At 42.7% G+C, this 14,610-nt stretch overlaps 1 protein-coding gene and 1 non-coding gene across 2 annotated transcripts; both read right to left on the bottom strand.

The window, feature by feature from the left end:
- Window positions 1–2,688: 2,688 nt before the first annotated feature.
- LOC125998942 (late histone H2B.L4-like) lies at window positions 2,689–3,135 on the bottom strand. The gene has a single exon (XM_049766958.1). The coding sequence runs from the start codon at window positions 3,133–3,135 to the stop codon at window positions 2,689–2,691; it is 447 nt and encodes a 148-aa protein (XP_049622915.1).
- A 7,119-nt stretch (window positions 3,136–10,254) lies between these two features.
- LOC126000025 (U2 spliceosomal RNA) lies at window positions 10,255–10,445 on the bottom strand. Its single transcript, XR_007492426.1, has one exon. It is a non-coding gene; the product is annotated as a U2 spliceosomal RNA (small nuclear RNA).
- Window positions 10,446–14,610: the final 4,165 nt, after the last annotated feature.

Genomic DNA, 14,610 nt, shown 5'->3' on the forward strand with positions numbered 1-14,610 from the left:
CAGAATTGTACCATCTTGGTGAGTCCTGGAACAGAGCTCTGCCTCTTGGGAGTGTCTGGCTCCTAATCCCACCTAAACAGTAATGATCTGGAGACCTAGGGCCTAATGAGCTGAAATGCCTGAGTTCTCCCACTCAGACGACCAGAAAGGGAACAGAAAACCACAACCCCGAGGGAGGTTCTTTTCCCCTACCCCCAGAGCCCAGAGGGGGTGCCCAACACGTGGCACAGCTTGAGTAGGCCTGCACTTGTTGCTACTCAAGAAGGCCCCCAACTGAGAACTACTCTGGGGTGTACCCCCAAGGAGGACACAACCCAGGAGACCCTCCCTGCAGCCTGAAAAACAAAGGACTGCTTGGGAGGGCACACAGACATCTTTGGAGGGAGAATCCCCTCAGAAATTCCTGGCAAATAACCCAGCTGGAGATTGCCGGACCTAATTGAAAACTAATGCAGCTCCTGAATTTGTTAAACATAGTGTAGAGCAGCTCACCACTCTCAATGGAGCTTTGCTAGGGAAGGGGGTTCCTGAAAGCCCCAAGAGTGCCTCCCCAGTAAAACAGCACTACGGAGCGCATCAAGAGCCTCCAGAACAGAGAGGCTGCTTTTTTTTTTTTTAATTTCTTCTAGGGGCCACAAAGAGATGTGCGAGCATCCGCGGTCAGGTCCGTGTGCGCCGAGCCCGCGGGGGGGGGGGGACCCGCCGTCCCCCCCGCCACGGCAGCTCAGCCAGCGGCCCCCACCTGCCAGGATGAGGGGCCGGCTCTCCCCCCAACGAGGAGAAGGGGGAAAGCAACAACGGGCTAGGGGAGGCCTATCTTTAAGAGGCCCTGGTCGCCCCGAAGGGACCCTGCTGACACAACGGCACCCACCACTGTCGCTCATGCACCCGCAACGCTGTGGGACTATGCTGGCTTTGTGGGGGCACTTGCCCAGCTGGCCGCTGCAGGATGGCGGCGGACACCCCCATCATCGCCAAAGCTCGACAGCCAGAGAGGCTGCTTTGGAGGGGCCAGAGCCTTCTAAGTATAGTTCAGGAGAACCCTCCAGCCTACAGACAGAGCACTGCTCCATGAGACCCTGGAACAGAATATTACTCAGGAGGGCTCATCCCCCTGAGCCTGGGTGTGAATTCTGGAACAGAATGCCACTTGGGTTGGGTCCCCAAATAGCACCATTTTGGTGAGTCCTAGAACAGAGCTCTGCCTCTTGGGCATGCCTGGCTCCTATTCCCACCCAAACAGTAAGATCTGGAGCCCTAGGTGCTAATGAGCTGAACTTATGTCTGAATTCCCGCTCAGAAGCCCTGCTAGGGAACAGAGAACCACAACCACGAGGAACAGGTTTCTTTCCCCCACACCCAGAGCCCAGAAGGGGCGCCCAACACGTGGCACAGCTTGAGTAGGCCTGTACCTGCTGCTACTCAAGAAGGCCCCCAACTGAGAACTACTCTGGGGTATACCCCCAAGGAGGACACAACCCAGGAGACCCTCCCTGCAGCCTGCAAAACAAAGGGTTGCTTGGGAGGGTACATGGACATCTTTAGAGGGGGAGTCCCCTTAGAAATTCCTGGCAAATAACCCAGCCTTCCCCCACACAAAGAGCCCAGAGGGGGCGCCCAACATGTGGCACTGCTTGAGTAGGCCTGTACCTGCAGCTACTCAAGAAGGCCCCCAACTGAGAACTACTCTGGGGTATATCCCCAAGGAGGACACAACACAGGAGACCCTCCCTGCAGCCTGCAAAACAAAGTATTGCTTGGGAGGGCACATGGACATCTTTGGATGGGGAGTCCCCTTAGAAATTCCTGGCAAATAACCCAGCTGGAGATTGCTGGACCTAATTGAAAACTAATGCAGCTCCTTAATTTGCTGAAAAGGATTTAGAGCAGCTCACCACCCTCAATAGAGCTTCCCTAGTGAGGGGGTTTATGAAAGCCCCAAAAGTGGCACCCCCAGGGGTCAGAGCAGTGGCGCAGGGCCTAGGACAATATGGTCCCACAAGCCTATGAGCTATTTGAGTGCATAGCCAGGAGTAATCCCTGAGAGTCACCGGGTGTGTCGAAAACAAACAAACAAACAAACAAAAAAAAAAGAGTGCCACCCCCAAACAACAGCACTGGGGAGTGCACAAAGAGTCTCCCAAACAGAGAAGCTGCTCTGAAGGGGCCAGAGCCTTGTAAGTATAGTTACATAGGGGACCTAATTGAGAACTTCTCTGGTACAGGGCTTGTTTAGCATGCTAGGAAAAGCAGCTCCCCAATAAAGCGTTACTGCTGGGGCCAGATCTGAGCTGACCATTGCTTTAATTTCCCTCCAAAACAGAGCACCACTTGGGATGAATCATGGAAGCACAATTGAGGTGCCCTGGGTATGCAAAGCAGAGTACCTCAAGAGAATCCATAAGATAGAAGGCTGTGTGGGCTATGTTAGGACTTACTGGGCACACTGCTCAGAATACCACAGACAAAAAACATAGCTCACTCAGGACCGAACTAAAGCCATTCGGGAAGAACCTTTAAAACCCCTAGAATACAATTTGGGTGTACTCTGAATCACTGCAAGGAGGCGGCCACAGGTTAGCTGAGCCCCACTCAACTTCCCAACCCCCAACTGTGCTCCAGGTCTTTTCTTTGCATAACTGGGTGGCTCTGAAAAGAGCCTTTGGGTTTCAATTTGGTATTCAGTGCTCAGTGGTGTGAGTTGTACAAGACAAGGGCCCCGGTGCCCTCCATCTCAGCGTGCTTAGCCAGCGCCTGTGGCAGCAGCATCCGAACAGCGGCCTGGAACTCCCTTTCGGTCAGGGTGACACAGCTGTGCACTCGGGCCAAATGCATGGCCTCCTGCACAAGGCGCTCGAAGATATCCTCTATGAAGGAGTCCAGGATACTCACAGCCTCTCTTGACAAGCTCAGGCCCGAATGGACTTTCTTGAGGACCTTGGGGAAGTAAATGGCGAAGCTCTTGTAGCTGCTGCGATGGGACAGGCCATGCCGGCTGCAGATGTGACGGCGCAGCTGACGCCTCATCTTTGGCTTTACCTCCGACTTCGTGGCCTCCTGAGCATTTTGTGCAGATTCTTCTGTGTCCATGTGGACGGGATCCTCAGAAGCAATCTCCAGGTAGGTCTGGTCCATTTTTCAGACACCTCCAAAAGCTGGGCAGAAAGAACTGAGAGGGTCCACTGGAGCCTTTTTATAGTATCTGACTTGCGCACTCCAGTCCATCTGATTGGATCGCTACAAGCTGGTAACACGCAGCTCATTGGCTGAGTAGAATAGAAAAAGTAACATCTCATCCACCAATCAAATGGGGAACTTCGTCAACCAATCAGAGGGTTCAAATGGGAAGCCCTCTAAACTTTCTATTAGAGATAATAGAAAATCTATGAAACACGGGACTTAAAACACAAGCTCATTCGCTTATCTCTACAGTTCATGCAGACCCGCATACTTCCATGCCATATCTTCCAACCCACAACCTATTTTGGAGGTAAGGTAGACAAGTACACTACTGGTGGATGAGGTATTGGAATTATGTCCACAAGAAACCATTATTAATGGCATTGTAAGTCCCCAAAACAATAATTAAATTTTCAAGCAAGTAGGGGGCCAGAGCGGTGGCACGTGGTGGCACGCGGCTGACCTAGGTCTGACCGGGCTTCAATCCGGGTGTCCCATATGGTCCCCCGAGCCAGGAGCGATTTCTGAGTGCATAGCTGGAGTAACCCCTGAGCGTCACCAGGTGTGGCCCAAAACCAAAAAAAAAAAAAAAAAATTCAAGCAAGTAAACAAATTACACATACTAAGTCATGAGAATATCCTCTGTCTATCTCCAAGGTTTCTCAGGATGCTCTGCTGGGTTCTACTAGATCACCTTCCCTTGCTCAAGCCAGTAGCTGAGGTTCAGGTCTCAGGAGTCCATCCCAAAGAACAGAATGGAAACTTCTCCTCATTGCCCACTCTGATCATCCAAACTATTCATAAATATAGTATTTATTTAGAGCTTTTTTTCTTGGTTAGTCACATTACAAACATTCCTGGGAATGTTATTACAATTGTCTTTTTCATTTTTTCTTATTTGCTCTTTTATTTATTCACTTGAATTTCAGTGAATTGTATTGAATTTCAGATTGTAATTGTGTGATGATTTTCCATCTTCTTAAATTATATATTTTAAACATATTTGCATATATTTATTTACCCACTTTTCTTAACATGTATTGATGCTATTATGAGGACTAGGTATTGCATACATGTCTAACTCTGATGCCCACATGTTGTTTAGTTGTGATACTTGCAGATCATATACCAGGACATGGTGCCTAACAATGGTTGTTCTCCTTTAATTGAGTTTACATATGTGCTCTCTATGGGTCATGCTCTTTTTGTGTGATGAACACACAGATTCTGGATGTGGTGCTCATTGAAGAATAACTGTGCTCTGCCGAGGTGCCTGCAGGTCCTTTAGCAGAATTCACTGGGCTTCATACTCCCATAGTTGCACTCACACATACTTTCTTGAAATTGTTGGTGGACCAGTGGTTTACACAAAACAGATCACACTCATGCATGTGGTAGCACTAAAGAGTAAACTCATAACCTTAGGCTTTTAAGGAAAAAGCAGTAGAAGCCAGTTATTTTCTGAGTCCCCCATGTTATGCTCATTTCCCTCCCCCCTAGTTTTGAGCCACGCCCAACTGTCCCCAGGAGCCACTTCCAATGAGTTGCTTGGGGGTGACTCCCAGTAGTACACTAGGCATCATTTGGTGGTGGAAATTGAATTCAAGCCTGCCTCAAGCAAAGCAGGTGCTCTAGTCCATTGAGAAATTTTCCCAGCTCAAATGACAATCCTTAGCAGTTTTTTTAATACAGTGTCTTCTGGTGCTAACAACCGATTTCCATTTTTTCTTAAATGCTGTCCTTTCTGGATTAAAGTCTTGAGGCAAAAGATCTTATGGTGGACTTCAAGGTGCATGGCAACCACTGAAAATGAAAACCAGAGGAAGGGTCAGACTCTAGATTTATGGCTGCGGGTACTCCACTGTTATCCCACTGTTTTCTCCTTACCTCAGGATCTCTGAATATGTAGAAGCCAGAGTGATAGCATAATAGTAGTAAATTTGCCTTGCACACACCCTACAAGAGATGAACCCGGGTTCAATTGTTGGCATCCCATATGGTCCCCTGAGCCTGTCAGGAGTGACTTCAGATCACAGAGCCAGGAGTAATCTTGAGCACTTCCAGGTGTGGCCCAACTCCCCCCCAAAATAGAATAAAAGAGTCCTTGCCTATGTTAGTTTTAGTTTCATGTCTCACCTCTAGAATCCCGTCCCTCTTTTCTGTAAATTATCCTGGCTTTGTCTCATTGTTTGGTAGAAGGTAACATCATTTATAAATTTCTGTGTCCTAATAAATATTTCTAAGCTTTGTAAAAGCACATTGTCTTTTAGCCATTATTCTAGAAATAATATGTCGCATACCACCATCTTTCAGTATTAGCTTTTTTAAAATCTGAGAGTAGATTTTCTTTAGCAGTATGTTGTGCGTGTATTTGTATTTTAAGGTTACTTATTACGTTACCTTCACTTCAGCTCGAACCCCTTTCAGCATGTCTTATAATGTAGGTACACAGGGAAGCAATTCCCTCAGCATTTGCTTTTGTAGGGGACTTACTTATTTCACCCTCAATTTTGAAACCACTCAATTGAAAATTCTTTCTGTTAACATGTTGTCTACATAATCCCTTTCTCTCCTGATTTTGCATATCTGTTGAAAAAAGAAACTACTTAGGGCCTAATGGAGGTTTCCTGCTGTGAGCTATTTTCCCTTTTAATGCTTTAGATTTCTTTCTCTTTTGTTGGGGAGAGGAGACTCAGCAAAGCTCTTGGGGCCTGAAGGCCACTCATGGGGATTCTTGGCCACTTGAGCTCAAAGGTTCACCCTGAGGATCTTGAAAGTAAGGTGCTTTGCAGGCTCGACATGCTGTAGACCTGCAGGGAACCTCCAGCAAGTAGCCAGGGTTCCACAGCTATACCTGGTGGTGTTCTAAGATCTAGGCTGTGCCTGAGATCAATCTCTCTGGCCCTTTAAAAGTTAACTCTTCTTGGATTTTTAGGGAGTTTTATTTTTATTAGAGAAGACATATTGATTTAAAAGGGGGCTTAACCGATCAATTTTCTGTTACCTTAGATGAAATCTACTCGCACTTTATTTCTGGGTAGTTATTCAAGTTATTATGCAGTAAGCTCCATTAAATGATTTATAAGACATTTTTGATGCTCCCAAGTGATATGCAATGGTCCAGATGAGATTTTATTTGTCTCTGTTTATATCAGGAAATACTCTGTAGGTAAAATTGTTTGTCTTCTTGCTTGCTTCTCTCTGTGAAGATCTAGTCTCCTGACTTGAGCCCATTTTTCTTTAACTCAAGCAGTACTCGCTCACCTGTGGAATTCTCTGTCCGGTTTCCCCATGGGTGAGTTAGTTCTCATCTGATGAACTCACAAAGTTCATATTTGTATAATATAACTTTGTCTCATTGTTCATCTGGGAGTGAGTCATTTCAAATTTTTTACAACCAAAAATAAAGGTTTGTTTAAAACTTATAAAATTCAAATGAAGCATTTAACAAATGTGATGCATTAATACTGAGCTTTGAAGAAAAATGAAATACAATTTGGAGAATTTAATTCCCAGATCACCACACTTATGATCTCTTTCCACAAAATAGAAAGATAGAAATCAGTCTAAAAAGCAAAAACTATTAGAAAACCAACTTCTTTTATATTCAGAGACATAGTTTTAGAAAAATGTAGTAGTAAGAAGTAATTGGGTCAAAAAGTAAGACTGAAAATTTAATTATTTTGAGGAACATATGCTTGAAAACAAACAAAATTGTATTGTCATCTCTAACCAACTTTCCCTTTATTTTACCTTTTATTTATTTTTGGTCACACCCAGCTGTGCTCAGGGTTATTTCTTTTTTTGAAATAATTTCTCGATGCACTGTGGCTACAAACATGTTCAAAATTGGGTTCAACCATAAGGTACACACACACCCTTCACCAGTACAATTCTCCCAAAACCAATGTCCACCATATTCCTCTTCCCCCATCCCTTGCCTGTCTTAGAGACAAGCATTGTATTTCTCCCTCTATCATTGTCATGAGAATTGTTAGTGTAGTTATTTCTCTAAATGTGCTTGCCACTCTTTGTGGTAAGCTTTATATCTTGGGCTGGTCCTTCAGGCTCTCATCTCTATTATCTCTAGGTATTATTACTATCCTGGGATTACAGGTGCATGAGACTTTTCTATATTTACCTCTATCCCTCTGACTTTTTTACTCAGCACAATAGTCTCCATGTTCAGCCATGTATAGGCAAATTTTATGACTTCATTTTTTCCCCAAATAGCTGCACCGGGTGTGGCCCCAAAGCAATTTTTTAAAAAGAAAAAGAAAACACGATTATTCTCCTTTTTTAAAAAAAATTATAAATCTTGGACCAGAGAGATAGCACAGCGGTAGGGCATTTGCCTTGGAAGCAAAAGGACAGTGGTTTGAATCCCGGCATCCCATATGGTCCACCAAGCCTGGAAGGAGCGATTACTTAGTGTAGAGCCAGAAGTGGCTCCTGAGCGCTGCCTGGTGTGACGACCCCCGAAAATAAATTTTTATTTAAGTACCATGATTACAAGCATGTTTGTAGTTGGGTTTAGTTATAAACAGAATATCCCCCTTCACTAGTGCAACATTCCCACCAACAATGCCCCCTCTTAATCCTCCCCTTCCTGTATTCATGGACTTCAAATCCTCAAGGAACTGAAGCTGAAATTTCTACAACTGCACTACAGACCACATCTTCAAAGTTTATGAAGGCTACAAAAAGCTTTGAAGTAATTATCCCTTCCTGAGCAAAAATCACATTTCACGTTGAGTGATGCATTGGCAGGATCATCCAATCAGAAATGGTGGTGTATAAATCCTCATTTGAATGCTCAGACCAATAAATAGACAAGCTGTACTGTGTCTCCAGCCCTCACTCTCTGGTTGCCGTGCTTATGACTGAGCATTCTTCATTGATGGCCTCCTCCAAAACAGATGCCACCGCTATCATCGATAACCATCTGAATTCACTGCCCCACAGTGCCACCTGAACCCCACATTTTCGAGCACCAACCCTTTATCGCCCTTAACGTTGCGCCCTGAACATTGCTCCCATCCAACACCGTGTTTCTCTGGCACTGGCCCCCTAAACCATGCCCCCAAAAGCACAAAGCACTCCAACATCTCATTTTCCAAGTAATTTGTCCCCCAGCACTGTGCCTCAGCCAGTACTATGACCCTGCAGCTTAGCATGGAGCTTAGAGCACTTGCCAGAAATCCAAACTGCCACTTGTGGAAAATTAACATCACAAAAAGACAAGAATTCTAGTGTTTGGACTCAATAGACCTTTCTGCTGTTCTTCAAATGAAATATCAGCAAATGGTATCAAGTCTGCTTTGTCTGTCGGTGTAATTTATTCTAAAGAAATTATTTTCCTGCAGCCTGAGCCATAGTACAGCGGGTAGGGCATTTGCACTGCACATAGAGGACCCAGGTTGGATTCCCAGAACCACCATAATGGTCCCCTGAACCTCATCAGGAATTATCCCTGAGTGTAGAGCTAGTAGTAAGCTCTGAACATCACTAGGTGTGGCCCCAAACCAATTTTTTAAAGAAAAAGAAAACAAGATTATTCTCCTTTTTTAAAATATAAATCTTTATTTAAGTACTATGATTACAAGAATGTTTGTAGTTGGGTTCAGTTATAAACAGAATACTCCCCCTTCACCAGTGCAACATTCCCACCACCAATGCCCCACCCCACCCCCTGCCTGTTTTCAAGACAGGCATTCTACTTCTCTCATTCTTTAGCATTGTCATGCTAGCTGCTAGTGTAGTTATTTCCCTAAGAACATTCACCACTGTTTGTTGTGAGCTTCAACGTGTGAGCCGGTTCTTCAGGCCCTTCCAGCCCTTAACTCTTTTTTTCTTTTGTTTTGTTTTTCGGGCCACACCCATTTGATGCTCAGTGGTTACTCCTGGCTAAGCACTCAGAAATTGCCCCTGGCTTAGAGGGACCATATCGGATGCCGGGGGATCGAACCGCGGTCCTTCCTTGGCTAGTGCTTGCAAAGCAGACACCTTACCTCTAGCGCCAACTCGCCGGCCCCTAACTCTATTGTCTGGGCCTTATTACAGTAATGTCTTTAATTTTTCTTAAAACCCATAGATGAGTGAGACTATTCTGTGTCTATCTCTCTCCTCTTATTTCACTTAACATAATAGATTCCATGTACATCCAATTATAGGAAAATTTCATGGCTTCATCTTTCCTGATGGTTGCATAATATTCCATTGTGTGTATGCACCACAGTTTTAGTTCTTCATCTGTTGAAGGGCATCTTGGATATTACCAGAGTCTGGCTATTGTAAATAGCACTTCAATAAATATAGGGGTGAGGAAGGGATTTTTGAATTTATTTTTGTGTTCCTAGGGTTTATCCCTAGGAGTGTAATAGCTGGATCATATGGGAGTTCAATTTCCAGTTTTTGAGCAATCTCCATATTGTTTTCCATAAAGGCTGGACTAAATGGCATTCCCACCAGCAGTGAACAAGCGTTCCTTTCTCTCCACATCCACACCAGCACTGATTGTTCTTATTCTTTGTGATGTGTGCCATCTCTGTGGTGTGAGATGGTACCTTATTGTAATTTTGATTTGCATCTCCCTGATGATTAGTGATGTGAAGCTTTGCGACTTTCCACAAATGATCATCCATCACTTCTTTCTCTAACTTAGAATTTTGAGTATACTCTTATTATAATCACATTTGTTTGAGTACTTTTTTCAGCTTCATTTTACTCTTCATTTCCTCATGAGAATAGGATGGAAATTTCGAAAAGTTTATAATGTGTGCTATGGCCACAGATAAAGTTCAAAAGTAAGTGTGAATACACATGGCTTCATTACAAATTCTAAAATTGTTTTTCTTTGGGATTTGGTAGGTCATCTTAAACCTGGCTGTGCTCAGAGGGCAATTCAGGGGTCTTTAGCTACGATGTGTGGTGTAGAAGATTCAATGGAGTCTGCTGCAGGCAAGGAGAGCACATTATCTACTGTACAGATTCCTACCCTAGGGAAATTTCAGCCTTCTGAAAATTATATCAACACATTCTTTTTTCCCCTTTTAGAAAGCAACTTATTTTCCCCAGAGGTGTACCATTCCTGCAAGTACTGGAATACCAGGTCAATGCACAGAGTGGACAGGGCAAGCTTCTATTCTAATTCCTTGCTCCAAATATCCATTTAATATATTGTCCTCAGATAAAGGACATATCATATATTAAACTGGTAAGAATAGATACTACATTTGTTCTTAGCCCAAAGGCCAAGAAGCGATGGATGATATTGATAAATGCTTTCTTTTATTCTTATTGTGGTTGAAGTGAATTACAATTCTCTCACAGTAATATTTGAGGCACATAGTGACAATGAGTGAGGGGCGTTCCCACTACCAGTGTTGTCCTCCCTCCACCCCTGTTCCCAGCATGTACCCCACATCTCCCTTCTTTACCCCCATAATGCTAGTGCAACTGTTTCCCTCTGGTACAGCTTGTTGTAGATTGGGTATTTATTCTGTTGTCGTTGACTTTGGATTCAGTATTCATGTCTGGTCAGTTTTCATTTCCACCAAATGAACATTTAACTGTCTGGCCTTGGTACCATCAGGGGGAAGAAGGAAGAAAGAAAAGAGAAAAAAGGCAAACAAAAAAGAGAAAAACTAGGAGTCTCTCTAGGTGTTATAAATATCCATTTAGATGAAGGAAGGAAAAAAAGAAGAAAAGGGTAGTAAAACAGACAAACCAGAAACAAACAATAAGGAAGTATCAGCAAGATTACAAAAAGAATAAACACAGAATAAGCCAAAAACCAAAACCATCAGCTATGGAAATATAAAAGAAAAAAAAAAGAAAAGCAAAACAAAACAAACAATAAAAACCAGACCAAGCAACTTCTTTTAAAAAAAGGATTGTATATCATCTTTTTTTGCCTAGGCATGAAATATAGGAAAAATTACAGCGGGAATTCCCTTGGCCTAAGAGATACAGGGTTTCTCCACCCTTGAAGCATACTGCCATGGGAATAACTACCTGCTCCATGCTCACTCATTGGCAGATTCCAAGGTTGTTTTATGGTGCCAGGAAACTTTCCACTCAGATATGGGTGATAATATCCCCCTTCTGTAGCTGGAGATCTTGTTATTTGTGTAGATATGACATGGAGGTAAGGCGTTTGCCTTTCATGCAGAAGGACGGTGGTTCAAATCCTGGTATCCCGTATGGTCCCCTGTGCCTGCCAGGGGCGATTTCTGAGCATAGAGTCAGGAGTAAACCCTGAGCACTGCCGGGTGTGACCCAAAAACAAAAAAAATGCTGTTTATGAGGCTGCCTTTTTTTTTGGATTAAACAGACTAGGAGATATTATTATAGAGGTATTAAACACATAAAGGGAATATGGACTTCCCCATTGAGTCTTTTGAGATGTTCTTGTGGTAGGTGGAGTCCCGGGCATTTTTCATCACACATCATATCTTGTTGAGTTTGAGAAATTATTGTACACATAAGGGAAGTGTCCTTGGACTGGGGTCCTTCTGGGGCTGAGTCAGTGGCATGCAACCATCCATGATTAGGAGGGTAAGAAGAAGGGCCATGAAGCATGTATCAGCAGGTGTGTTGGTTGTAATTTCTTGCTAAGGCATGTAATGTGGGCCTGGGAGGGTGTCCCTAATCAATGGGTTTGGGAACTTGGTTTGTTGGAGGAGGAAGTTGGTCCTGGTACCTACTGTGCTAATAACTGAGGGTAAATAGGGTTAAATAAGTAAGGATAATAGGTCAGGATTCAGAGATGGGAGGCTAGAAGGATTTCTGAGGGGGGAAGAGGAATAATATAAAAGGAATAATTTAAGAGGGGCTATGTACAATTTGGGCATGGCTTGTTTACAATTTAGGTTTGGCAATGAGAGAAGGGTCCACTGTCTACCTACTCATGCCCACGTAGAGACAGACATTAGTGTTTTATTCTTAGGTTGACTCTCATAGGCTGGGTCTGAATTCTTAAGATATAATTGAGTTAAGAAAAGATAAATAATTGGTTACAATATGGCTTAGGAGAGAAAGGAGAGGAAAACAAAAGATAAGAGAGGAGAAAAAAATAATTAAATATAGTGCAATGGATTGAATGAAGAAGAGTAAAGGACGGAGGGAAAAGAAGTAGAGGGAAGAAGAGAGAAAATGAAAGAAAGAGGGAAAAAGGAAAAAAAAAGGATGTTGTGATATGCCAAAACATATTTGATGATTGGGACATGTAGCATAGGTCTGTGGTGTGCCATTGACAGTTCCAGTGGTCTCAATGATCATATGCTTTGGGTCCTAACAGGGCTGGTGGAAGGGGTCCCAATGGGGAGGGGAGATATTGATAAATTCTTAAATTTTTATTTGAGTACACACACACCGTGTTCTCAGGACTTACTCCTGGCTCTTTGCTCAAGAATTACTCTTGTCAAGGCTCCGGGGACCCTATGGGGTACAGAAGATATAGTCTGGTTCTGCAGCAAAGAAGACAGATAGCTCTCTAGCCCTATCTTAATATTTAAGAAAAAATTCATAAGAATTTGAAATTTATTTCACCAAATGCAATACACTTTATATTAAATATAATTAAATTATTTTATTAAATTTTATGTTCTAATATTTTGGGTATTTTTGGTGGGGCCACACTTGGTGGTGCTCAGGTGTTACTCCTGATTCTGCATTCAGAAATCACTCCTGGCAGGCTTGGGGACCATATGGGATGCCAGGGATTGAATCTGGGTCGTTTCTGGGTTGGCCGTTTACAAGCCTTACCACTGTGTTATCACTCTAGACCTCAAATTTTAAGTTCTAATATTTTATACAGTAAATATTTGGGGGTCACACCTGGCTTGTGTTCAGTGCTAACTCCTGTCTCTTTGATCATGGATTACTCCTGGTCATTCTCAGTAGTTTTGGGATTGAACCTGGGTCTGCTGCATCAAAAAAAAGCATGTTGACCACAGTACTAGATCTCTGGCCCCCAAGTGCTAAATTTTATAAATATGATTATCACAGAGTTCTTTGTTGTTTGATTTGGGTCAGATTTTCCACCCAATTTGGCCAATTTGGCATCCTCACTGCTTCTTCCTTCAGTGTCTAATCTACTGGATCAACCTGGTAAGGCTGTGGGCCTCGAGGATCACACCCAGAGGTGCTCAAGAGCCTCCACTTCTGCACCCCAAAATCTGGGGGGTTCTTGTAGTGCTATAGATAAAAACACTGCTTTCTCTCTGCCTTTTTATTTTTCAAATATGAACATTTTAGAACAAAACTTTTATGCCATGTAAGCAAATCAATTAGAAACACTTAGGCTATTTTCTAGTGTTTATAAATTTTAAAGTGGTTTAATATAATTAATATGCATGAATGTTTTATTGTAATGTTGATGAAAACTTGTAGGAGCTTTCTGGTACCTGAAGAATAGTACAGTAGATAGATTGTTTGCCTTATATACAACTGACCCAGATTCAATCTTCAACATCACTCCCCAAGGGTGATTCTAAAGCAAACCAAAAGCTTATTGGACACTTTTCATATTCTAACAGAAATAATATTAATATTTTATCCCCAAAAGTGATGATTGAGTTTTGTTTGAGATCTATGTGCTGAAAAAAATGTTAGTTTCCTAAGTCAATTAAATAGCATAATAGCTATATTAATCTTTAAGTAGCTATTGAGAACATTTTATTGGCTTATTTAAATTCACTCTAATCACAGCTTTCCCAATATTAAATTCTTCTTAAATTTATGGAGTGGGTGGCAAAGAGATAGAAGGTAAGGCATTTGCCTTGTTTGCAATCGATAGTGCAGAGCCTGGTTTGGTCCCTGAACACTCAGGGGTCACTTCTGAGCACAAGGTCAGAAAATATCCTGAGCATGACTGCCCCCCCACCAAAAAAAAAAAAAAAACCAACCTGCAAAAAGTAAATTTGTTGAAGGGAATTTTCTAGTTTGAAGCATGTTGAAGCCAATGAGAAGCAACTTGGAAACTGTAATGTAATTTGAAATCATCCATTCTAAGTTTTACTATCATTCACTTCTGTTTATTTACCTCATTTAAATGCAGATCCTGGGCCAGAGAAATAATACAGCAAGTAAGATTTTTGTTTTGCATGCAGCCAACCCGAGTTCAATCCTAGGTACCATACATGCCCCCACCACCACCCCCAAGCACAGACAGGAGTGATCCCTGAACAAAGAACCATTAGTAAGCCCTGGGCACAGCCAGATATGGTCCCAAATAAAAAATAATGATAATATTTAATAACATTTAAATAATATAATATATTAATATAATAATAAAGAAGTGAAGCCCTATGTTATTAATCCTATTTCATTCTTTGGTTCATCCTCTATTTAGAAAGGGAGTGGGTATTATAAAACCTGAGTAATGAACTATCTTGTGATTTCTGCTCTACTTACTTTTAGAAAGCA

The sequence above is a fragment of the Suncus etruscus genome, chromosome X, assembly GCF_024139225.1.
Source record: "Suncus etruscus isolate mSunEtr1 chromosome X, mSunEtr1.pri.cur, whole genome shotgun sequence".
Classification (NCBI taxonomy): Eukaryota; Metazoa; Chordata; class Mammalia; order Eulipotyphla; family Soricidae; genus Suncus; species Suncus etruscus.

Bases quoted from the DNA above. Each gene is read 5' to 3' on its own strand.
- LOC125998942 (XM_049766958.1), bottom strand. From the start codon at position 3,135: ATGGACCAGACCTACCTGGAGATTGCTTCTGAGGATCCCGTCCACATG.